This window comes from Pan paniscus, chromosome 3, assembly GCF_029289425.2.
Source record: "Pan paniscus chromosome 3, NHGRI_mPanPan1-v2.0_pri, whole genome shotgun sequence".
Classification (NCBI taxonomy): Eukaryota; Metazoa; Chordata; class Mammalia; order Primates; family Hominidae; genus Pan; species Pan paniscus.
The window spans coordinates 182,419,146-182,444,695 of NC_073252.2; the positions used below are offsets into that span (position 1 = coordinate 182,419,146).

General features: G+C 39.7%; 1 protein-coding gene across 8 annotated transcripts in view; it reads right to left on the reverse strand.

Annotated features, from left to right (window-relative positions):
* Positions 1 to 46: 46 nt before the first annotated feature.
* The window catches only part of CENPU (centromere protein U), a 39,180-nt gene continuing 13,676 nt past the window's right edge, over positions 47 to 25,550 (reverse strand). For 3 of the 8 annotated variants that reach the window (XM_003823463.6, XM_008977112.4, XM_063604018.1), the window contains exons 5-13: positions 22,198 to 22,258; positions 21,460 to 21,696; positions 18,016 to 18,085; positions 15,131 to 15,239; positions 7,424 to 7,502; positions 7,149 to 7,196; positions 5,880 to 5,941; positions 2,695 to 2,851; positions 47 to 441 (exon numbers count right to left, since the gene is read on the reverse strand). In XM_003823463.6, coding sequence (XP_003823511.3) covers positions 328 to 441; positions 2,695 to 2,851; positions 5,880 to 5,941; positions 7,149 to 7,196; positions 7,424 to 7,502; positions 15,131 to 15,239; positions 18,016 to 18,085; positions 21,460 to 21,696; positions 22,198 to 22,258 — 937 coding nt within the window. In that variant the 3' untranslated portion in view covers positions 47 to 327. Of the gene's footprint in view, positions 442 to 918; positions 3,368 to 5,879; positions 5,942 to 7,148; positions 7,197 to 7,423; positions 7,503 to 15,130; positions 15,240 to 18,015; positions 18,086 to 21,459; positions 21,697 to 22,197; positions 22,259 to 25,550 lie in introns of those variants that run through there. The other 5 variants (XR_612680.5, XM_008977114.5, XM_014344795.5 and 2 more) reach the window with 5 other exon arrangements.

Here is a 25,550-nt window from a genome sequence, read left to right on the forward strand (position 1 = left end):
AGGAGAAATCGCCTTATTAATTAATCAAAATTATGTTCACATCAACTTAATTTTACAAGTTTATTATAGCTCATACCTGGGACCAATTAAGGTGTCAACATTTTAAAACTACTCAAGATATTAACCAGAAAAGATGATTATGGCCTTTAAAACTATTGGACAAACTGATGCTATTTAACATTGTTCACAGCCATTTAATTTGAATAACAAATTTTAGATTCTAAGTAGGCCATAACTTCTTTGCAAAACAATTGATTTATAAAGGTACAGTTTCAGAAGGTAACAGCACTAGTCTTCCTATAGGCACATTTTAGTAGACTGCTCTTCTCATCCCTGGTCAAGGAGCTTCTCTAACTGATGGTTGATATTTCGCAGATGGCTTTCGGCTCCCAGAAGTGTTCTTGCTTTAAATAACAGAGCTGGAAGGCTGGATGAATCATACTGTTGAAAGAAAATTATATAATTAGCAATATCAAAAACTCGTAACCTTGTCCTTAGATAGCCCAATCTTATGACCAATGCAAATTTTGATTGAGCTTTCCATTAACTCCTCCTCCTCTCATTTTTAACTAGGACCATTAAGACAATTGGTTTTAATCCATTTCCCTTAGAACATAATTGATCACAAAGTTGCTAGGGAGCTGCTCTGCAAAGCTTGAACTGATCTTCTTATCCCAGAAGACCAGCTGATTCAAAGAACTGTATCATCTCTATTACTGGAGACAGGAAATCACATCTGGGACACGTCAAGGCTTGGTTTGGGCAGGTCTGCTCGTGCTGTGTAGAATCTGCTTGATATCATGTCTATTTTAAAACACAGAAAACTGTAAGACAGGTTTTACTTTAACTGAAAGAACTAATGGAATGAGAACACCAGATCCATAAAAGTTCTTAAGGAAAAAAGAAAACCCAAATCTATCATCTCAAGAAATTATTTATTGGGAGAATCAATTAAATGTCTCAAAGGCTGCCAATCCAAATGTTCTTAATGATTCATGTTAAAATTAGAATACAAACCCAACATAAAATACAATATCCAACTCATGATTTTGAAATAATTAACAAAGTCAAACTTCCAGTTGCAAATTGTATCTAAGGGTGCATGATTAAATTCCTCTTACAGAATTTTGTCATACTTTGATAGTTTGCTGTTTAATAGCATGTTTTCAAGATGACAGCAGAAAAGGTGTCATGCTGTGACTACCACACACATGATAATGGAATTTTATACAAATATTTGACAAACTAATGTGTTCAAGCTCCCACGGGCACCTGCTCTAGGGAGGAATAAAGGGGAAGAAGTCACATTTGTCACTAAATGTTTAGAGTAAGACATATGCCCAAATATCTACACTTAATAAGGCAAAAGGGACAGTTACTACAAGAGGAGGGCAAGAAGGCATTGAGCTCACTCCAAGAACAGGACGCTCATCCAGTGGTGTGTTCCAAACAAGGCAGAGACACTAAACCTCGCTTTTAACCAAAGTATTATGTTCAAGCTGAATCAATGCTACAGATAACTTCCCCAAATTTAGTAACAAACTCCAAATCATAAGCTTTGGACTACTTAGGTAATTAAAAAAATACCTTTAAAAGCATTCTATTTCTGGATCTCTAATATATACACAAACCTTAGGCTCAGGAAAATTAACTTAGATCAGTGTCAAAACCTTAACATTGAATTTAGAAGTGAATACAAATCTGATCATAAAATATGTATACATTACATATAATTATATATATATTATATAAAATTATATTAGGGCATACAAATACAAATTTCTTTCCTAGAACTTAAACATTTCTATTAATCTGAGGCAGATGGCGTAACAGTAGCAAAGTCTGCAGTAAAAATCCAGAAGCAACTACAAAATGTATTAAAACAATAAATTTGTTTTCCCATTATATTCCTTTTTAATGTTCCTTAACTTTTTTTTTTTTTTTTTGAGGCAAAGTCTTGCTCTGTCACCCAGGCTGGAGTGCAGTAGTGCGATCACAGCTCAGTGCAGCCTGGACCTCCAGGGCTCAAGCGATCTTGCCACCTCAGCCTCCTGAGTAGCTGGGACTACAGGCATACACCACCACACCTGGCTAGTTTTTGTATTTTTAGTAGAGATGGGGTTTCACCATATCGCCCAAGGCTGGTCTTGAACTCCTGGGCTCAAGGGATCTACTTGCCTCAGCCTCCCGAAGTGCTATGATTACAGGTGAGAGCTATCACACCCGGCCTGTTTCTTAACTTCTAAAATCCTACCTACCACTTATATGGGAAAATAGCTTGTTTTTCATATGCAAAAGATGCTGTGAACATGGGCTAGACGAAACAGAAGAGGCTGGTCTTTCGAACATGGCTGAGTGGTCTTACATGAATGAAAACTGTAATACAGCAGAGTGTGATTTTTCAATTGAGATTTATACACAGAATAAAAACTTCCCTTGATGAAATTCAGCTGTCTGAGTGAAAATACCTTACACAATCAGCAATTCTAGACATTACTCCTCCAGCCTTCATTAAGTAGCTAAGAAAAGTGCTGATATAATGAAGTTTCACTGGCTTATAGTGATACTATTTTAGGTGGACTCTGTAATTCTGTATCTGCATTTGTCTTTCCCCAAAGCTTCTGATACTCTAGCATGAAAATGCCCTCCCACAATCATCTTCTGAAGCATGGTAAAAAGTAAAATTGGAGTTACCGTTTCCTTTACGTTTGGTTCTTGAGCTTGAACATCTGAATAATCTTGATAAAGCTGTTTTAAATTAGATAAGAAATATGCTGCATTCCTAAGGGAAGACTTTCTCTCTTTAAGTTCATCATATTTTGTTTGTAGTTGTTTCAGCTGTGGCTCTAAGCTAAAACAAAAATAAGTGACAAATAATAAAATGTACCAGCCTATCGTGGTGAAACTGAGGTTGTAAGAACGCTGAGCGAGTGTGAAGAACCGGGGCTGGCCAACTAGATGACTTGCTTTGGCTCTGAAACTACGAATGTGTAAAAGATTCTGGGTTTCAGTTTAAAATGTAGGAAAAAAAAATCTCTGAAATACAATGCACAATGAATAATTAGCAGTGACACCCACAGAAGAATATTCCTTATAAATGCTGAAATTCATCAAGCCATTCATGTCTTGGGAAGTACTGGATCAAATGTATGCCTGGTTGACATTCAGAGGCTCGCGCCAGCGGAGCCAGGCACTACAGTCTAACACAGAAACCATGGAGAAAAAGCCTTCCCAGTGCTCCTTCCTCTTATCAAATCTTGTCCACTTTCCAAAGTCTAATAAAACCAGTGGAAGACCGTCAGTGCCTGGATGAAAATGTGTGACTTGGGGCAAACTGTTTCATCTCTCAGTGGCTGAGTTTCTTCATCTATAAAATAAAAAGGGATAACTTGGGTTTTATGGACCAACAAAAAAATGAGGGGCAAAGGCGGCAAATTTTGTATTTTGCCAAATAAAGATATAAAACACAATTCTCTAATATAATTTCATAAAAACGTCTTTTTTGTTTGTTTTTTTGAGACAGAGTCTTGCTCTGTCACCCAGGCTGGGAGTGCAGTGGCGTGATCTCAGCTCACTGCAACCTCCGCCTCCCAGGTTCAAGTGATTCTCCTGCCTCAGCCTCTCGAGTAGCTGGGATTACAGGCGCCCACCACCACGCCCGGCTAAGTTTTGTATTTTTAGTAGAGACGGGGTTTCACCATGTTGGCCAGGCTGGTCTCGAACTCCTGACCTCAGTGATCCACCCGCCCCAGCCTCCCAAAGTGCTGGGATTACAGGCGTGAGCCAGGAAAAGTCTTCTTTAACAATTCTTTACACTGAACAAATGCAGCGCTGGGGAAAACTCACTACTGAACTGGCAGCCGTGGTCAGGAGTGCTGGATTTGGAGTCAGTCAGCTGACAGTGAATCCTGGGCTTCCTAGGGCTGCACCTGTAGGCAAGTTACCTCCCTGTGCCTTAGGTTTTCATATGGCAAGTTAAAATAATGATATACCATAGTTTTTCTTATTATGCCTTTTCAAAATACACTTCTCAATTTCTAAATTTATATCTAGAAAAGAAACAAAAGTCAGTCAGTAAAACACGTCTCAGGCTGGGCGCGGTGGCTCACACCTGTAATCCCAGCACTTTGGGAGGCCGAGGCAGGCGAATCACGAGGTCAGGAGATCCACAGCATCCTGACTAACATGGTGAAACCCTGTCTCTACTAAAAATACAAAAAAAAAATTAGCCGGGCACAGTGGCAGGCGCCTGTAGTCCCAACTATTCGGGAGGCTGAGGCAGGAGAATAGCGCGAACCCGGGAGGCGGAGCTTGCAGTGAGCCAAGATAGCGCCACCGCACTCCAGCCTGGGCGACAGAGCCAGACTCCGTCTCAAAAATAAATAAATAAATAAATAAATAAATAAATACATAAAATAAACTTTGTCTCAGTAGTCTCATACTGAAGACAAGTGTAACCAGGCACGGCCTGACTATAGCTATAACCACTTATCTCATAGGACTGTGATGATGATGAGTTAGCATAGGAAGTGTTTAGGAAAGTGCCCTGCCACATAGGAAGCTTGTAAATGTTAGCTTTCCCTATTATATTTACCTTTAGTTTTCTTATTTTGGCCTGGGTCAGTGAAAACCTTACCATAGGCCAGCACCTGTCCAGAGACTCAATTTAGAAACCAACAGATTAGACAACTGCTTTCTCTCACTTAAACTCCTGTGGCAGTCTCTCTTTTTTTTTGAGACACAGTTTCACTCTGTCACCCAGGCTGGAGTGCACTGGCACAATCTCGGCTCCCTGCAACCTCCGCCTCCCAGGTTCAAGCGATTCTCGTGCCTCAACCTCCCGAGTAGCTTGGATTACAGGTATGCACCACCACACCCGGCTAATTTTTGTATTTTTGAGATGGGGTTTCACTATGTTGGCCAAGCTGGTCTTGAACTCCTGACCTCAAGTGATCTGCCCACCTCGGCCTCCCAAAGTGCTGGGATTACAGGCGTGAGCCACCGTGCCCGGCCTAGCAGCCTCTTTTTTAAAACTTAGTTTTGACTGAGTTTTTAAAAGTTTCAACTTTTCATTATACACATTCTTTTCTGATAATATCACTGTCTTTCTCAAGCTATTTTTAAGCTCAGGAGCAGACACCACATCTAGCACTGTTTTACTACCAAGCCTCTAGCTCTCACAACAGCCCTGGCCTCAAAACACACTTGGGGGCTGACAGCTGATGTGCACTCCAGTCTTCCTAACCAGAAACTGGGGGCAGCCCTGGCCTGCAGGGCCTGGTAAGTTCACCTGGCCCACACTTGGGAGTGGATTCACATGCATGTCACTCCAAGGCATACCCTTCGACAATAACAACATAAACAATTGTCAACACTTACACAGCACTTACTGTGTGCGCCTGTCCCTGTGAAGCACTTTCTATATATGTACTCATTTAATTTCCACAACACTCTGTGAAGTATAGGTATGATTATTATGATGCCTATATACAAAAGAGGGAACTGAGACACTGGGACATTAAATAACTTGGTCAAGGTTGCGCAGCCAGTAAGTGGCAGAGCTTGGGTTCAACCCAAGCAGTTCAAGCAGTTTAATGCGTAGATTCTAGAATTCAACCCAGGCAGCTGAATTCTAGAATCTAGGCATTATATCTCTTAAGGCCAGAGCTGAGAAATCTGTGGAGATAGATGAGTGTGGAATTCTCCTTTGCCAAAAGGTGGGGCAACTAAGCAGCATACCCTGCCTTCACTGAGTATCGGAGCTTGAAGATAACCTGGGGCTTTAATACATCACAGCAGCAAGTGTCACTCCCCTAAATGACACACCATCATTACATCCTTTTAGGTAAGTGCTCAAACAGGATTTGACAGTATCTTACCGAAGCAGTTCATCCTGGACTTCAATCATACGCTGCCTTTTCTTTTCGATATCTGAAATCATCTAAGTAACACAATCATTTGTGTTAAAATTAATTTGTAACTGTTTGAGCACTGCCACATAAGCTGCCAGGTAATGAAGTGCAGTGGAAAACAAGACAGACCCAATTCTTACCATCACAGACTTTGGTCTAATGGGGAAGACAGACATTACATAGAAACAGTATGTATTTACAGCTTGTGATATGTAGGAAAAGAAGAGAGAACTCTGGAAAAGAAAAGCAGGGGTATCTACTTCAGAATGACCAGAGGAAGGAAAGCAGGGGCCAGGTCTTTACTGGACCCTGTGACCTGTAAAGTGAGGAGATTTTATCTAGGCATACTAGGAAACTATCAAAGCAGGGGAGTGTTGTGATCCACTCTGTATTTTAAAAGAAATATTTCATATTTTATTATCTCGGCCATTCAGTCACTTTTAGTGACTACCTAATTCTCCATTGTTAGACATTCATAATGTTCCCACTCCGTAATAAGCAATGCAGAAATGACCAATAAGAGATTAAAACTGAAAAACAAAAACATCCCAGAGCTTGCAATCACTGGAAGGAAAACGTATGTATTTCAAGTCCACTTCTACTTTAAATGTAGAGGTGGACTTCCACTCCTGGATTCACCTCTGACGCTCAGAGGTCATTTGGTCCAACCCTTTCCAGGTAAGCAAAGGAGACTCTCATGCTGGCTGGCTTGTCACCCACTGCAGACCCAGTGGTATACAGCGTATAGGTGGTATAGCAATGAAGCAGCAGAGCCAGGACTAGACATGAGGTCTCCTGACCCTTAACCCAGTATTCTTCCCAGGCTGTCCTACCTGGGACAGTTCTTTATTCTAAAAGGTTGTGCTTTTCGACATCCACAAAAGCAATAAATATATATTAATATTTATCCATGTAAGTGGTCATTTTGGACTGGGTAGTTTTTTTAAAGCTAACTTTGTGACATTAATAAAAGGCTTAAATTTCTGTCTTTAATTATAAAAACAATTATTTTGACACTCGTGCAGCCTTAGGAAACAAAAGTGACTAGGATCCCCATTCCTTACCTTGCATTAATAATACCAACCGTATCGACCACAAGATCAACCAAATAAAAGCCTGACAAGATTATGAAATCTACTCACACTCTAAAGGCTGTAAACCCAGAGTCAAGTCTTTGCATAACTCTACATTAGTATTGTGTTTGACTCTATGACTCTAATCACATAAATAATTTACCTTAGCATTCTTCCTTTTCAGATTTGTCAACATCTGGCTTTCTTTAAGCTACACAAAACAAAAAATACATATGTACATTAGTTTCCAAAAGTAAATGTTAATTAGTTTCACATGTGTCACATTTAGTTTAAAAACAGTTATGTGGAATATGAATAGTTCTAATGAGTTTATTACCATACTGCCAGCAAATGCAAGCTTTTCTAAGACAACAATATGCTGCTACAGGATTAGTGAAAAAAAACCTTAGACCAACAAATGCATGTCAGTGAGCTTACCATTTTGATGAATTGTTCTTTCACATTAACATAAAATGTGGCGATGGCTGCCTTACAAACTTTAGATTCTATTCTTTGTCTGTAGAGGAATTAAAAAAAAGTCTAAGTACCATGATGGATTTTGAAAGGTGTTTCATTTGCTTAGCATACAAACAAACATACACATACAATTTGGCATATACCTTTTTTTATTTTAAAAATATCTTTAATCTCTTATTTTTAATAATCTCCATGTTTTAGATTAAGGGGTTTGTTATATGGGCATACTGCACGACACTGACGTTTGGGGTACAATTGACCCCACCACTCAGGTAGCGAGCATAGTAGCCAACAGGTTGTTTTCAGTCCTTGAATCCCTCTGTCTCTCTTCCCTCTAGGAGTCCCCAGTGTCTATTGTTGCCATCTTTATGTCCATGTGCACCCAATGTTTAGCTCCCACTTATAAGCAAGAACACGCGGTATTTGGCTTTCTGTTCCTGCAATAATTCACTTGGGATAATGACCTCCAGCTGCATCCATATTGCTGCAAAGGACATGATTTTGTTCTTTTTTATAGCTGTGTAGTATTCCATGGTCTGTATGTACCATATTTTCTTTATCCAACCCACAGTTGATGGGCACTTAGGTTGATTCCGTCTTTACTATCATGAATAATGCTGCAATGAACATATGAGAGCACCATTTTAAATAACTAAGATGGCAATGTTCAGCCTGAAAAAAATACTGGAAACATGTATCAGCAAAAGAAAAAGAACAAAGATATTTTTCCCTAAGCCCTCTGGTAAGGGGTCATCTTAATTCCCTGATACTGACCAACCTCACAGGTGATACCAAGTAAGGTAGAAATGCTTATGGATAATCCCAATCTTTTCCTACTAACTGATAGACCCAGCAGACTTTATTCCCTCCCTCTTTGCCTGTTAGCAAAAGGAGGAGCAACTGTGTAACACATCTGGACTAGCCAAAAAGTAGCCATAAATCAGGTGTTAGTTCTTCAGAAACTATAAAGCTGACTCAAAGAAACTCCCTCAGGTCTCTGTCACTGGGGAGAAGAGATCTGGTGGCCAGGCTCTGATTCTCCTGGCTTGGCTCACTCACCCATTAAGATGGCTATTATTAAAAAAAAACAAAACAACAAGTGTTGGTGAGAAAGTACAGAAATAGGAACCCTTGTGTTGCTGGTGGAAATGTAAAATGATATAGTCACTGTGGAAAACAGTATTGGCAGTTCCAAAAAAATAAATTAATTAAATTAATTAAACACAGAATTACCACATGATCCAGCAATTCCTCTTCTAGGTACATACACAAAAGAATTGAAAGCACGGACTTGAAAATCAATTGTACACCAATGTTTGTAGCAGCATTATTCACAATAGCCAAAAGGTGGGAACAACTCAAGTGTCCATTGATAGATGAATGGATAAAGGAAATGTGTTAAAATCATGACCACATAACAATGTCTCAGTCAACGATGGATGGCACATACAGTGGTAGACCCATAAGACAATAATGGAGCTAAAAATTTCTAATCACCTAGTGACACTGTTGCCATCATAATGTCATAGCACAATGCATTATGCACATACTTGTGGTGATGCTGGTGTAAACAAACCTATAGTGTTGCCTAGCTGTGTAAAAGTATAGCACACATACTTAGGTATACTACATAATACTAGGTAATAAATTACTAAGTGCCCCAAACAGGTGTAACATACTTCATCTTTTTTTTTTTGAGATAAGGTCTCACTCTGTCACCCACGCTGGACTGAGTAGTGTGATCATGGCTCACTGCAGCCTCAAACTCCTTGACTCCAGTGATCCTCCTGCCTCAGCCTCCCGTGTAGCTGGGACTACAGGCATATGCCACCACGCCTAATTTTTAACTTTTTTGTAGAAAACAGGTCTCATTATGTTGCCCAGGCTCATTTTTTATCTTTTATACTGTATTTTTACTGTACCTTTTCTATGTTTAGATACACAACTTACCATCATGCTACAATTACCTACAGTACTCAATACAGTAACATGCTGTCCAAGTGTGTATCCTGGGAGGAATAGGCAACACATCATATAGCCGCGGCATGTACTAGGCTTACACCTAAGCCTAGTACATGCCATCTAAGTTGGTTTAAGTACACTGTTAACACAATGACAAAACTGCCTAAGGATGCAGTTCTCAGAACACATCCCCGTTGTTAAGTGACATGAATGTGTATACATATGACTGAATATGATTCCACCTTAAAAAGTAAATTCTGACACATGCTATGACATGGGTGAGCCTTGAGGACATTATGCTGAGTGAAATAAGACAGTCACAAAAGGACAAATATTGTATGATTCCACTCATATGAGGTACCCAGAACAGTTACATTTATAGAGACAAAGTAGAATGGTGATTGCTGGGGGAGGGAGGAATGAGGAGTCATTGCTCGAATGGGTACAAAGCTACCGTTTCATAAGGCTTTAGTTCTAGAGATGGGCTGCTTAACAAGTTGCACACAGTTAACACACAATAAAAAGAAAATATTTCTACACTTCACACCTATCACAATGGCTAAAATAAAAATTAGTGAGAACACCAAATGCTGGCAAGGATGTAGAGAATCTGGATCATAAATAAGATCATACACCGTGGAAAACAGTCTCAGTCCCTTACAAAACTAAACATGCAATTACCATATAACCCAACAACTGCACTCTTGGGCATTTATCCCAGAGAAATGGAAGCTCAGGTTCAAACAAAAAAAAAATGTATCCAAATGTTTACAGCACTGTGTGTGTTAACAGCCCCAAACTGGAAACAACCCAAATTCCTTCAATGGGTGAATGTCAAACAAACCATGGTATACCCATACCATGGAATGTTACCTAGCAATGAAGTGGAATGGAATCATACAATAGCTTGGATGAATCTCCAAGGCATTATGCTGAGTGGAAAAAAGCTAATCCCAAAAGGTTGCACACGATACAGTTTCATTTATATAACATTCTTGAAATGATGAAATGATAGAAATGGAGAACAGGTTAGTGGTTTCCAGGGCTTGGGGCTGTGGGTGTAGTTATAAAAGGGCAACATGAAGACAGGGGGGGCACGAGAACACAAGGATCCTGGAGGTGATGCAATACACAAACCTATGCATATGATAAAATCCCTATATTATTCCTTACAACTGCACGTGATTCTACAATTATCTCAAAAGAAGACATTTAATTAAAAAAAAAAGTTGTAACTTGTTATTACGCATTGAACAAAAAAATTCATGAATAATGAGGTATTTCTATACATCCATGTTCATAGCAACATTATTCACAACAGCCAACAGGTGGAAGCAACCCAAGTGTCAACTGATGAATGAATGGATAAACAATGAATGGAGGAATGGTTATCTGTATATACACAATACACAGCCTTAACAAAGAAGGAAATTCTGATGCAAGCTATCACACAGATGAGCCTTGAGGACATGCTAAGTGAAATAAGCCAGTCACAAAAAGACAAATACTGGATGGTTTCATTTCCGTGAAGTATTCGAAGTAGTCAACTTCATAGAAACAGAAAGTAGAAGGGTGGTTGCCAAGCACTGGAGATGGGGTGGAGAATAGAAAATTGTGATTTAACGGGTACAGAATGTCAGTTGGGCAAGATAAAGAAGTTCTGGAGACTGGTAGCACAACAACGTGAATATACTTAACACTATTGACCTGTGTTCTTAAAAACGCATAATGGCAAATTTTATGTTATGTGTATTTTAGCACAATTAAAAATTTACATAAGCCCCACTTTAAAAAAAAGAATTTCTAATGTAATATAATATCAAATCATTATTTTCAGATGTTAAAATATTTTTAAAATATAGCCAGTCATGGTGGCACATGCCTGTAATCTCAACTACTCTGGAGGCTGAGATGGGAGGGTCCCCTAAACCCAGGAGTTGGAGACCAGCCTGGGCAACACAGTGAGACCCCCCATCTAAAGAAAGTTTTGTTTTGTTTTTTAAATAAGAAAAACTGGTCAGGCCTCTCTGCATATGGCTTGTAATGATAAATCAATGGATTCTTTCAACCACAAAGGTGATGGTCTACACAAGACAGCTCTTCCAAATTCTAGCAACTTAAACATCTGGCAAAATTCAATTAATTGAATCAGCTATAGAATATTCTAAGAGTTTGTAATGTTGCATTTCATGGCATACTTCCCTACTTATACATAAACTGCTTATCATCAGTTCATACTGATATAACAGTGAAGCTATTCAGGTGTGAGTGCTAGGTACAGGATATTACAAACAGACCCTTAAACAGTTGTTGACTTAATTTTGAAAGAGTGAAGTGTTTCACGTGGCTGAGAACACCATATTGTCAAGGAAACAAAATGAGATCAGTGATTCACCAGAATTCTTATTTGGTATGACAAAAACACAAGGTTGTACTGCAATAAGTCTAAGAAAAAATACTATGCCTCTTCTAAATCATTTCTTATATCAAGAACTTACTACCCACTGCAGCAACTCAGACCTCTGTCCCTGTGTCCTTACTACCCACTGGGTGGTAAGTTCTTGATATAAGAAATGATTTAGAAGGGGACAATGCCATTTTCCCTAAAACATCAGAAGTCTATAATAAGCTTCCTATAAGAGATTTGTGAATAGGTAAAGGATAACACAAGCAAGATGGTCTTGGGTGTGTTAACAGAACTGTCCTAGTTTTAACAGGAAACTGGCTCTGGAATATAAAGAAGAGTAAAACAGGCACTTCTCACAATGATAATGATGAGTTGGCATGACAGGCTGGCTCCTTTCCCCAAGCTCACCCAGAACTACAGAGGGAATACCAAGAAAATGGAGAAAGCTGTGAAAACCCTGAGGGGAAGGTCATGTAGAGAGGATGACTGCTGTAAGGAGTGGCGCTGTGGCCAGGGCAGGAATAGAGAGCTGCAGGAAACTGACTCCTGCCTCTTCCCATCACCGATCTCATCAATAGTGTGCCTGCTCACCCCCGCTCCCCTGCCCCCTGCAGCAACTGAGACCTCTGTCCCTGTGTCCTCAAGACTGAAACTGGGGTTGGACTTGTGGGGCCTAGAGAAAAACATGGGAGGCTGACTGACTTTGGGCAGCTGTTTCCTCACCCTTCCCCAGCCAAACCCCCATGCTGGAGAATGATGACCCAGAGTCCATCTTTTCTTCCTGCTGCTCCTCTCTGGAGGGCGAGGAGTGAAGTGCTGACCTGACAGGCTGTTTTGTGAGATGAGTCGCTGAGGCTGCCCATCCTAGGGCTTACCCCACCCCCTGCACTGACGGGCACTAACAGGGACTGGGGTTTGGCCTTCTTCTATACATACTGTCTGACAGAAGCTGACAGGCCCAGGGGAAAATAAGCTCAGAGGCTGGAATAACAAGATGCTGGAGGAACCCAACTATTTCAAACGGAAAACACATATTATATCCGAAACCTTACCAGAAGCAGGTATTTTAGAATAGCTGATCCAGTAATTTGAAATTAGCCCAACAGATATTCTAAGGAAGATATTAGCAGCATAAAACATGAATACAAGACACAAAGCAAGCAGCAGAAATAGCTGGGCGCGGTGGCTCACACCTGAAATCCCAGCACTTTGGGAGGCCAAAGTGGGTGGATCACTTGAGATCAGGAGTTTGAGAGCAGACTGGCCGACATAGTGAAACCCCATCTCTACTAAAAATACAAAAAATTAGCTGGGCGTGGTGGCACATGCTTGTAATCCCAGCTATTTGGGAGGCTGAGGCAGGTGAATCGCTTGAACCTGGGAGGTGGAAGTCGCAGGGACTGAGATCGCGCTACGGCACTCCAGCCTGGGTGACAGAGTGAGACTCCATCTCAAAAAAAAAAAAAAAAAAAAGCAGAAATATTAATATAAAAGCTAAGTTAAATAAAGAACTCAACAGATGGGACAAATGGCAGAATGGATATTTCTAAGAATAAATTAGCAAATCTAATTTCTTAGATTGAGGAAATCTCCCAGTGAATGAAGCAAAGGATAAGAGAACAAAAAAGAAAATCAGGATAAAAATATTTTAAATTCTTAGAATTAAAAAAATTTGTTCAGCAGCAATAGAATAAAAAAATAAAAAATTAAAAAACCTTGGAATGAAAAGGTCAGACTCAATATAGTGAAATTTAAGAATATCAAAGAAAAAAATAACAGTTTAGAGAGCTAAAGAACAGATCACATTCAAAGAAATAAGAATTAGATAGACATCAAATTTTCCAAAAGCAACACTTGATGTAAAAGAATACAAAGTTTCCAAAGTATTTAAGAAAATAATTTAGAACCTAAAGTATTATATCCAGCTAAGCTGTCATTCAAATTCGAGGGTATAATCAAAATAATCAGAAGGTTTAGAAGTTTTGCAACATAAAGAGTCACACTGAGGTGTTGGATGAAATGCTTAAATAAGAGAAAATACTTATCTACAGGATATTGCAAGAAAATATATGAGATAAAAGTGATCAAATACCTAAGTAAATTTTGTTGTTGTCTTAAAAACAGAGACAGACACACACAACAGAAGGGGAAATTCTATCTACCTTAATTTAGAATTAAAGGTGGGGAGTTATAAATACAACTTTTTTAAGTTAAAAAAAATTCAGAACATCAAAAAGTAGAATAAAAAAGTTAAAGAAGTAACAATATATCAACATATTGTTCAAGATATATCGATATTACAATAAATGTTAATGGACTAAACAGTTGAAATTCAAAGACTGATACACTGTATTTAAAAAGACTAATAAGGAAATTAAAATTTAAGGTCGCAAAAAGGTTGGAAGTAAAAGAAATTAAAAAGAATGTAAAATCTGGCCGGGTGCAGTGGCTCACATCTATAATCCCAGCACTTTGGGAGGTTGAGGTGGGCAGATCACGAGATCAGGAGATTGAGACCATCCTGGCCAACATGGTGAAACCCTGTCTCTACTAAAAATGCAAAAATTAGCTGGGCGGGGTGGCACATGCCTGTAGTCCCAGCTACTTGGGAGGCTGAGGCAGGAGAATTGCTTGAACCCGGGAGGTGGAGGTTTCAGTGAGCCGAGATCTCTCCACTCTACTCCAGCCTGGAGACAGAGAGAGACTCCATCTCAAAAAAATAAAAAAATCTGGCAAATGCTAGCAAAAGAAAACTATGATGCATATTAGTATCAGGTAAAATAAATTTTAAGACAAAGTATGTTTAGGAATAGAGTGGGTGACCAACTAAAATGTTCAATTTGCAAGACAGAGCAATTTTAAACATGATTTTCCTAATAGTCTCTAAATATATACAGCACAAATGAATAGAAGTACCAAGAAAAACTGAACATAGATCCAATAATTAGACATTCTATCTAGATCCAATGATTGGAAATTCCACACAGATCATGTACCAGGTCATGAAGAAAGCCTCAAAATTAAAAAAAAAAAAAGGTATCACTGGACCATGATCTTTGACCACAACATATTTAAGATAGAAGGTTAATACAAAAATATAAATTTAAAAGTCTACATATTTGGGACAAATAAAAACATATGAATTCTTCAAAGAATTAAAGAAAAAATTATAATAAAATGTAAAAATATCTAAAACAATGACAATGAAAATAGTACATAACAAAAACTGTAGGATGAGCAAAAATGGTGCTTCAGGGGAAATTTATTAGGTAAATATACCACATCATCAAAAGACTTACTGATGCTCTAGGTGGGTTTTCTCAAATTCAGGCAAAACAATATTCAACTCCTTGATGTCACTGGTTTTCATTCCTTCTGGACACCAAATGTGCACAATGTCAGAAGTATCTAGAATATTAAGATAAGTTAACATGCTGGTTATTCATATTTTGGCTGTAGGTCCAGGGTTCTAAAAGCCTGACACAAAAATAGTCTCACCAAATTGTAAAAGATAGCTACAGCTGAACAATCAGAGAGGAGGCGCCGTACTCACTTCTTATCCCTGTGCACAGTCTCGCACACCCCTACATACACTTTCACTCTAACTGCTGTCTCGCTGGTTCTCCTATTTCTGCTAAAGCAACCAAAAGCATTGCTGCCTTTTAATCACCTTACTGCATCTTTATTTAGTATTGTGCTGTTATTTAACATTACTGGGGATAAGCTCTTCATTGTTAGCTGTATTTTCTGAATTTTAATCTATCTGATAGGCCACTTGTAGGATACAGCAAGATTACTCAGTGTATTAATTTAAATAATTGTAGTAATATACAGTAATATACCAGACAGGAATCTGAAGACCTTGGTTCTAGTTTGAGCTTCTTTCTTACTAGTCATAAGATCTCAGGCAAGCCATTTAACCTTCCAGAGGCTGTTTCCTCAATGATAAATGGAATAAAACAATGCTCTCCCTTTTATTGAGACTCAAGCAAGAAAATATCTGTGAATGCATTTACAAAAACTATAAATTACTATACATCTGTAAGGTGTTATCAATTTGCAAAGCATACCCCAATTTTTTTTCTTAAAAAAAATTTTTTTTGAGACAGGGTCTCACTCTGTTGCCCAAGCTGCAATGCAGTAGCACGCTCACTACTCATTACAGCCTCGAAGTCCTAGGCTCAAGTGATCCTCCCACCTCAGCCTCCCAAGCAGCTGGGACTACGAGTGTACGCCACTATGCCTGGCTAGATTTGAAAATTTTTTGTAAAGGTGGGGTCCCACTATGTTGCCCAGGCTGGTCTTGAACTCCTGGGCTCAAGCAATCTCTCACCTCAGCCTCCCAAAGTGCTGGGATTACGGGTGCACCCACCATGCCCGGCCCCCAATTTTCTGTATGTTAACATAAGCCATTGGCAGGATAGTCTACTCTTCTTCCGTAATTAATTCCTTCTTTAATATCTCCTTTTCCTCTATTTTAGGGGGTGGGTGGATTCACTTTTAAAATTTTATTTTTAATTGACACATAGTAATTGTACATATTTATGGGTACGGCGTGATGTTTCAATACATGTCTGTATTGTGTAAAAAAATCAAATTAGGGTATTCAGCATATCCATCACCTCATACATTTATCATTTGTTTGTGGTAAGAAGACTAAAAATCCTCTTTTAGCTGTTTTGAAATGTGTAATATTAACCATAATCACCCTACTGTGCAACAGAACACCTGAACTTATACCTCCTATCTAATTCTAACTTTGTACCTGCTGACCAGCCTCACCCTCTCCCCTGCTCCCCACTAGCCTCCCCTAACTATTTTAAATTTATTCACATGAAGTTATTCATTATATTCTTAGTAACATTTAAACTGTGCACTTAAACATTTAAACTTCTGGTAGGAGTATAAAACTATATTATACAACCACTTTGGGAATGCAGTTTGCAAAGTTTGGCAGTTTCTTGTAAAATTTAACATATGCCTACCCTATGACTCAGCAATTTCACTCCTTTTCATTTACCCAAGAGAAATGAAAACATATGTTCGCAAAAAAATGTGTATAAAAATGTTCACTGGCTGGGTGCGGTGGCTCACACCTGTAATCCCAGCACTTTGGGAGGCCAAGGCAGGTGGATCATGAGGTCAGGAGATTGAGATCATCCTGGCCAATATGGTAAAACCCCGTCTCTACTAAAATACAAAAAATTAGCCGGGCATGGTGGCGTAGGCCTATAGTCTCAGCTACTCAGGAGGCTGAGGCAGGCGATTCGCTTGAACCTGGGAGGCAGAAGTTGCAGTGAGCCGAGATCAAGCCACTGCACTCCAGCCTGGCAACAGAGCAAGACTTAGTCTCAAAAAAAAAAAAAAAAAAAAAAAAAGTTCACAGCAGCTTTATTCGAATAGCCAAAACCTGAAAACAACTCAGTTGTCCATCAATAAGAGACTGGATCAACTGTGGTGTAATCACACAATGGAATAAGCTCAGTAATAAAAATGACACCAAACAACATAGATGGATTGCAAAAAAACTATGCTGAGTGAAAGAAGCCTTACACAAAAGAGTACACACTATGTGATTCCATTTATACAAAATCCCAGAACAGGCAAAACTAATCCATGGGCAGAAAAAGCGTCCCTGAAGCCACTGCCTCTGGAGATAATGGGGTGGGGACTGACATGAAAGAGGCATGGGGGAACTTTCTGGAGTAAAGACTTTACATGTTGACAGTGACTTGAGTTACACATTGTACTGTATGTACATTTTACATTCAAAGAAAAAACTGTAAACACACACTGAACTCCAGTTAATCATGTGCGTACTTATGTATTCCAGAGGAAGTACTGATGTCTACATTATTTTAAAATGCCTTAAAAACTGGATTAATGGATTAATACTTGCTTTACTACCTATCTAATAAAGTAAATAATAAAATGTTAATTGTAAAATCTAAGTAGTGGGTATATGAATATATACTATAAATTTTTTTTCACCTTAGTTGCATGTTGAAAATTTTCATGACAAAACGTTAGAAAAAAATGTTACTCCAAAGTCACATATTCCTAATTTTTAAAAGTGGCAATTTTATGTACTTACAATTTACTACTATAACAAATTAAGAATAGGGTCTTATTTCTCTTATGAAATTCCTGAATGAGTGACAAAGTATAAAACATCATTCTCTACCTGAGCCTACGGCTTTACTTCTTGATTTCTTCCTTTTGTCATGAGACATCTTCCCTTTTTTCTGAGTTTTCTACAAAAAAAAAAAGCATTAAGTTTTTAAGAAGAGTTTTCTTTCTCTTAAAACATTAGGATTAAGACTGTCACCAAACTGTCATTCAATATTTTAGCTGCGCACAGTGGCACATGCCTGTAATCCCAGCACTTTGGGAGGCTGAGGCGGGCAGATCACTTGAGGTCAGGAGTTCCAGACCAGCCTGGCCAATATGGTGAAACCCCATCTTTACTAAAAATACAAAAATTGGCAGGGTGTGGTGGTGCGTGCCTATAGTCCCAGCTACTGGGGAGGCTGAGGCAGGAGAATTGCTTGAACCTGGCGGGAGTCGGAGGTTGCAGTGAGCTGAGATTGCGCCACTGCACTCCAGCCTGGGCAACAGAGCAAGACTCCGTCTCAAGAAGAAAAAAAACTTTAGCTACAATTCTCATTTAGTTCTAAAACAGATTAGTTACATAAATTATCTACAGTAATACAAGGAAGCATTGCAAACAAAACTATCACAAAATAAGAGAAAATAAAACTTTCAGTTGACTTTTAACAATTGTTGCCTTGATGGAAAAGCTGAACTTTTATTACTTAAGATAACAACATGTGGAATCAGCTCAAATTTCTGTTCCAGCTATGGTGAAGTAACAGCTTCCAAACTAGCTCTCTTGCCATAAACAACCATAAAATGGGGGAATACGGGTGGCAATTTTATTCAGGCACTGGACAGTAGGCAACACAAGACTGAGTTCCTGGAGAAAGGGGAAACTTGGAAGGTGAACCCCATGACTACCACCCCCACTCCACACACATACAATTTCTAGATGGGGTATAGTGAGCTGAAGTCTAAGCAGGGCATGACAATCCTACCCAGCTGAGAGGCACCTGGAATAAGCTGCTCAGGAGAGCACAGGTGCCTGTGGGGGGTGTCCTAAGAGTCCTTGTCTGAGTACTGCCCATGTGCCAGGTTGAGACCACATAAAGCCTACCAGAAGCACTATCATGGGGATAACAACATAATCGATAACAAAGGACAAGCAGCAATGGGGGCACAGGACAAGGTAAAGGTACATGGGAAAGAAACAACTCACGGCTCATCAGAAACCATGGCGACCAGAAGACAACAGAATGGTATAAAGAGCTGGGAAATAAATCTGTCAACTCAGAATTCCACGGCCAGTGAAATATCCTTCAAAAACAGAGTTGAAATAAAAACACTTTCAGAGAAACAAAATCTGAGAGAATTTGTCACCAGCAGACCTGCCATGAAAGAAATGCTAGAAGATATTCTGTAGGCTGATGGAAAAAGATAACAAATGGAAACTAGTATCTACAGGCAGGCAATCAGTGAACTGGAGAGAGGGACAGGTAAAAGACTATAGAGCTGCTGCTTCTCATACTTTTCTTAAAAAAACAACTCTTTCAAGCAGAAATGACAATACCGTAAGGTTAGACTTGTAACACAGAAGTAAAACATATGACAAAACAGCACAGAGGATGGGGATGGATAAATAGAATTATACATAATATTGTTATGTAATTACATGTATGTAGTGGAAGGTAGTTAATTGTTAAGTAGAATGTATGAAGTGATAACACACTGATTCTAAAGAGACTTTGCTAATTTAAGGATGTATATTTTTAACCCAGGAGCAACCACTGAAAAAAATTTAAAAAGGTATAGCTAAGAAGCCAATAGAGAAAATAAAATGGAATACAAAAACAACATTCAACTAATGCAAAATGAGTTCTAAGAGAAAGAGAAAATAGGAGCAAATGGAAAACACAGTATGGTAGATGTAAACGTCACCATATTTAAAATTACATCAGAAGTCAATGGACTTTTAGCAGAAGTTAAAAAAATACCTCCTCTATGTAACTGATAGATCAAGCAGACCATGCCCCATCACCAAAAACATAACAGTAAGGAGACCAAATCTCTGAACTACACTCTCAATCAACTTGACCTCAACTGACATTTACAGAACACAAGTGCACATGGGATGTTCACCAAGACAGATCAACAACAGAGATCATAGTTTGCTTCAATTTGTGTAAAGACAGGAAATAAAAATAAAAAAAATTCATATTTGTTTACATGTACGAAAGGAAATTTGAAGGATATATAAGAAACTATAAGGTTACCTGTGTGTATGTTTAGCAGGTGGAAAGGTGAAGAAGACAGGGTGGCAGGGACAACTTATTATACTTCAAAAAGTTTTCAAACATTAGCATAAATTATTTATTCAATTAAGCCCAAATGAATTAATCACATATTAAGAACTTGACCAAAAGATATTATATGTCAAGAATTTTAGAACCAATAAGACCCAGAATTCTTTGTTTTTTGAGACAGAGTCTCACTCTGTTGCCCAGTACAGTGGCACGGTCTCAGCTGACTCCAACCTCCGCCTCCCGGGTTCAAGTTGATTCTCCTGCTACAACCTTCTGAGTAGCTGGGATTACAGGCACGCGCCACCACATCCAGCTAATTTTTGTATTTTCAGTAGAGATGGGGTTTTGCCATGTTGGCCAGGCTGGTCTCGAACTCCTGACCTCAGGTGATCTGCCTGCCTTGGCCTCCCAAAGTGGTAGGATTACAGGCATGAGCCACCGTGCCCGCCTAAGACCCAGAATTCTTATCAGCAGTTTTTTTCTAAGGAAATGATCTAAGGAATGCACAAATATTTAGCTACAACAAAATTCATCAAAGCACTTATAATTTTTTAAATAGCAATTCTTGATTAGTAAGAGATTAACTATGGCATATCCATGAATGGAATGTTATGCATTGTTGAATACTTAATAATATGATCTCACTTAGGGTAATTAAAGCTCACTGAAAGGACTGAACAGCATAGACCAAAAAACATGGTGGTTATTTTGGGTTATGGAATTACAGATGATTTTATCTTCTTTTCCATACCTTCTAGTTTTTTTTTTGTTTTTTTTTTTTTTAAGACGGAGTCTTGCTCTGTCACCCAGGCTGGAGTGCAATGGCGCAATCTCAGCTCACTGCAACCTCTACCTCCTGGGCTCAAGCAATTCTCCTGCCTCAGCCTCCTGAGTAGCTGGGATTAAAGGCATGCACCACTCCATCCAGCTAATTTTTGTACTTTATTAGTAGAAACGAGTTTTCGCCATATTGCCCAGGCTGGTCTTGAACTTCTGACCTCAGGTGATCCCCCTGCCTCGGTCTCCCAAAGTGCTGGGATTACAGGCATGAGCCACCTCGCCCGGCCATACCATCTAGATTTTCTAAAACAAACATTTTTATTACATTAAGGAAAATATAAAATTTATCTTTGAAAAGATCTGAAGGAAAGAGAAAATGCTTCATTTTCTTCCCCAAAATTTTTCAATAAACTTTTTTTGCTCTCCTAGGGGATGGCAGACGTTCTTACCGATTGACTTTCTATTGCCAAGTTCTCTTTTTCAACAGAGGGCTGGGCACTAAGGGGTCCTGTCTTTTTAGAAGTGACAGACTCAGCTGGTTTCTCTGAAAGTTCTGAAGATGCTGTGGTTCGAATAACCTCATGACGTTGTGTATTTATTTTCTCTGCTGATTTAACTTTTCTCCTTGTATCACTTTCTTCAATGCTTTCAGAGTCATCACTAATGGGCCTGAGCTTTCTTCCTGGCTGTGTGAAAGAAAAAACAGCAGTACTTATGTAGAAAATAGAAATGCTTATAATTCTTACTGAATAGTAGAAAACCATATATATAGTCCACATTTCTCACTTCTAAACTTCAAAATTGAACATAATAGGAAGATGGCAACTTAATTAGTGGATAGGACAGGAAACCTAAATCAAAGGTTACAATAATCACTCCCAACAATTCACTCTGCCTTTTAAAATCACAACCTAACCACAGTACAAGAATGCTATGAAAATTGACAAAGTACATAGAGATGTGAGACCTCTTTAATGAAAAACACTTCAGTTACAAAAATATTTTGGTTTTTACTATAAAAGTATATTCTAAAAATAGAACTTTATGAAAAATGGTGCTACGGAATGTTTTCTCTATTTGCATCCAATCTAAAGAGGAAATGAAATATTTTACAGAACATTTTCTGTATTTGCATCCAATCAAACTATATTACAAATTAAAGTAGAAGAGTGAATACTCCTACATACCTTTTTTGCACTAATTTTTACAGATTCGATTTCACTTGCTTCATTTCCAGAAGTGTCTGAACTGTAAAAAGTACAAGCCATCAATATCTTGTACACATTCCATTTATATTCACATGTCTTCTCTAACTTGCTCATTCAACATGAAAACAGACTCAATTTAATGAGGAAATATCCTATTTGTCACATACAAGTCTGCCACCTTCCCGGGTTTACTGCTGCCTCCCACATCTTCCCATACCCAGGCCACATGAGTTTATCCCAGGCAAGCAAGTAACCTGTTCCATTACTGCAGCACCTGTGGTGATGTCTGAGAACTGCACTTTTCTCCAAGTTACCAGTCCCAGGAATACGGGCCATCATTTGTACTAAAAGCTAATCCACTAGGCCCATCCTTAGGTGACAGAAAAGGGAACACCTTCTTTTATCCTTTAAAAAGGAAAAAAATAGCCCTAACTTCTGATGGGAGATGAAAACTCATCTTTTCATTCTGTTCAATACAACAAATTTATTTAACACCAACCTCAAAATGCAAAGCGCAGCGAATAAAATTACTTGAAAATTGAGAGGCTTTCCTTCAAAGGGTTCATTGTCTAGTGGGAAGGCCAAAGATAGTGCAGTGATGACCTGGCAAGCATCTGACAGAGAAGATGATGTGGAGACACGGCTGGGGTATTAGGAAAAGCATCACAGTTATGACACTTGGCACTGACTGGTAAAAAAACCTTTTTCAGGAAAACAAGTGTGAAGAAGGACATTTAAAGCAGATGGAAAAGTTAATGTAAAAGCATGGTGGTGTAAAACAGCCCAGCATGTTCAAGAAACATGCAACGGAGCACAGATAGAATGTATTTTCTAAGAGAAAATAACGAACGCTAGGGAAGAGTCAAAGGCTATGACTGATGGGCTGCAGGGCACCCACATAGGCATGCTGCACGGATCTCCTATGGTCAGTGCCAGCCTCCAGCTGCAGCACCTTCTGCACCCACTGCAGCGCCTTCTGGATCCACTGCAGCAGCTGGGCAGAGGCCACAGCTGTGGGCAGTCTCTAGCCAACAAGTAAGCACAGCAAGGGTCTGGGGCCTCGACGTTTCTGCCCAATACAGGCCAGGCCTCCTTTTAACAGCCCTCATTCCTCCAGAGCTCTGCAGTGGGCTGTTCAGAACCGTAGGCACTGCAGTGCAGTTTGAGGCCACCTCTGCCCAATCCTGCTTCTTCCAACTTTACCCTTCACAGATAACACTAATAAACCCCTTCCATTCCTAACTGCCTCAGTGTCTACTCACCCAAGGATCCAAACTGGCACAGGGGCCCTCTATGCCATGCATACAGGCAAAGGGGAGCCCTACCAGGAGGTGGACGTAGGAGTGAGATGAGACTGGGGTTTCAAAAGATCACTCCGGAAGGTGTATGGGAGGGTAGGCCAGAGAGAGCTGGCACAAGAGACAAGGAGACCAGACAGGAAACTACCGCAGGAATGCTGGTAAGAGTGAAGTCCCCAAACCATGGCAGCCACAGGGAGGTGGCAGGGGTGTGGAGAGGAAAAACGGATTTTCAAGGCAGTCACAGGCCAGAAAAATAGGACTGGCCAGACAGAACATACCAGGACTGATTCCCCAGATTGCTGGATTGGAGGGGAGTGGGTGAATGGCAAGACTATTAACCTAGAGAATACCAAAGAAGTTCACTGACACTAGATGAGAAGGAAAAGGATGGAGCTCAGTTTTGCCTTTGTTGAGTGAGGTGCCTGTGGGCATTTAGAGAAATACGGCCAATGTGCAAAACATCCGGGAACTCAGGAGAAGGGCTGGACAAGAAACTTGAGAAACGGTGGCACACAGGTAGTTAAAACCATGAGCGTGAACTGGGGTTGGATGGAGAAGAGAGGGCCGGAGAAGAGAGGGCTGACAGCAGAATCACCTACACATAAAGAAAAAAACAGGAGAGGAAACAGCCAGGAGCAAGATGGCTGAACAGAGGGCTCCATTGATTGTCCCCTGCAGGAACACCAAGTTTAACAACTATCTACACAAAGGGAACACCTTCACAGGAAACAAAAGTCAGCTGAGTACTCACAGTGCCTGGTTTTGACTTCCCACTGCTGAAAGAGGCACTGAAGAGGGTAGGAAAGAGTCTACAATCGCTGATACCACCCCTTCCCCATCTCCCAGCAGTGGCTGCGTGGCACAGAGAATCTGTGCTCTTAGGAGAGCGCAGTGATTTTGAAGCTTTGCTTTGAATTCAGTGCTGTCCTGTAACAGTGGAAAGCAGAACCAAGCTGAACTAAACTGATGCCCACACACAGAGGGAGCATTTGGACTAGTCCTGGTGTGAGGGGAATCGCCCATCTTAGCAGTAGGAGCTTGAGCTCTGACAAGCCTTGCCACTATGGGCTAAAGTGCTCTGGGGCCCTAGGTGAGCCTGAGGGGCAGTCTAGGCCACAAGGATGGCAACTCCTAGTGCTGAGCTGGGCTTGGAGCCAGTGGACTGCAGGGGCATGCGACCTACTGAGACACCAACTGGTGTGGCTAAGGGTGTACTGGCATCACCCCTCCCCCAGGCCCAGGCAGCACAGCCCATGGCTCCAAAAGAGACCCCTTTCTTCTGTGAGAGGAGAGGAGAGGGAAGAGTGGAGAGGACTTTGTTTTCCATCCTGGATACGAGCTCAGCCACAGTAGCATAGGGCACCAGTCAGGGTCATGAGACCCCCTAATGCAGATCACAACACCTAAGTCCTTTCAAATATCTGGAAAGCCTTCCCACAAATGATGGATCCAAACAAGCCCAGACTCCAATGACTACAATAAATACCTGACTCTTCAATGTCTAGACACTGATAAACATCCATAAGCATCAAGACCATCCAGTAAAACATGACCTCATCAAATGAACTAAATAAGGCACTAGGGACCAATCCTGGAGAAACAGGAGATACATGACCTTCTAGACAGAGAATTCAAAATAGCTGTTTTGAGGAAACTCAAAGAAATTCAAGATAACACAGAGAAGGAATTCAGAATTCTATCAAATAACTTTAACAAAGAATTGAAATAATTTTATAAATCAAGCAGCAATTCAGTAGTTGAAAAATGTAACGGACATACTAAAGAATACATCAGAGTCTCTTAATAGCAGAATCTATCAAGCAGAAGAAAGAATTAGTGAGCTTGAAGACAGGCTATTTGAAAATACAGTCAGAGGAAAGAAAAGAAAAAAGAAAAAACAATCGTGAAGCATGCCTACAGGGTCTAGAAAAAAGCTTCAAAAGGGCAAATCGAAGAGTTATTGGCCTTAAAGAAAGGTAGAGAAAAGGGGGTAGAAAGTTTATTCAAAAACGTAGTAACAGAGAACTTCCT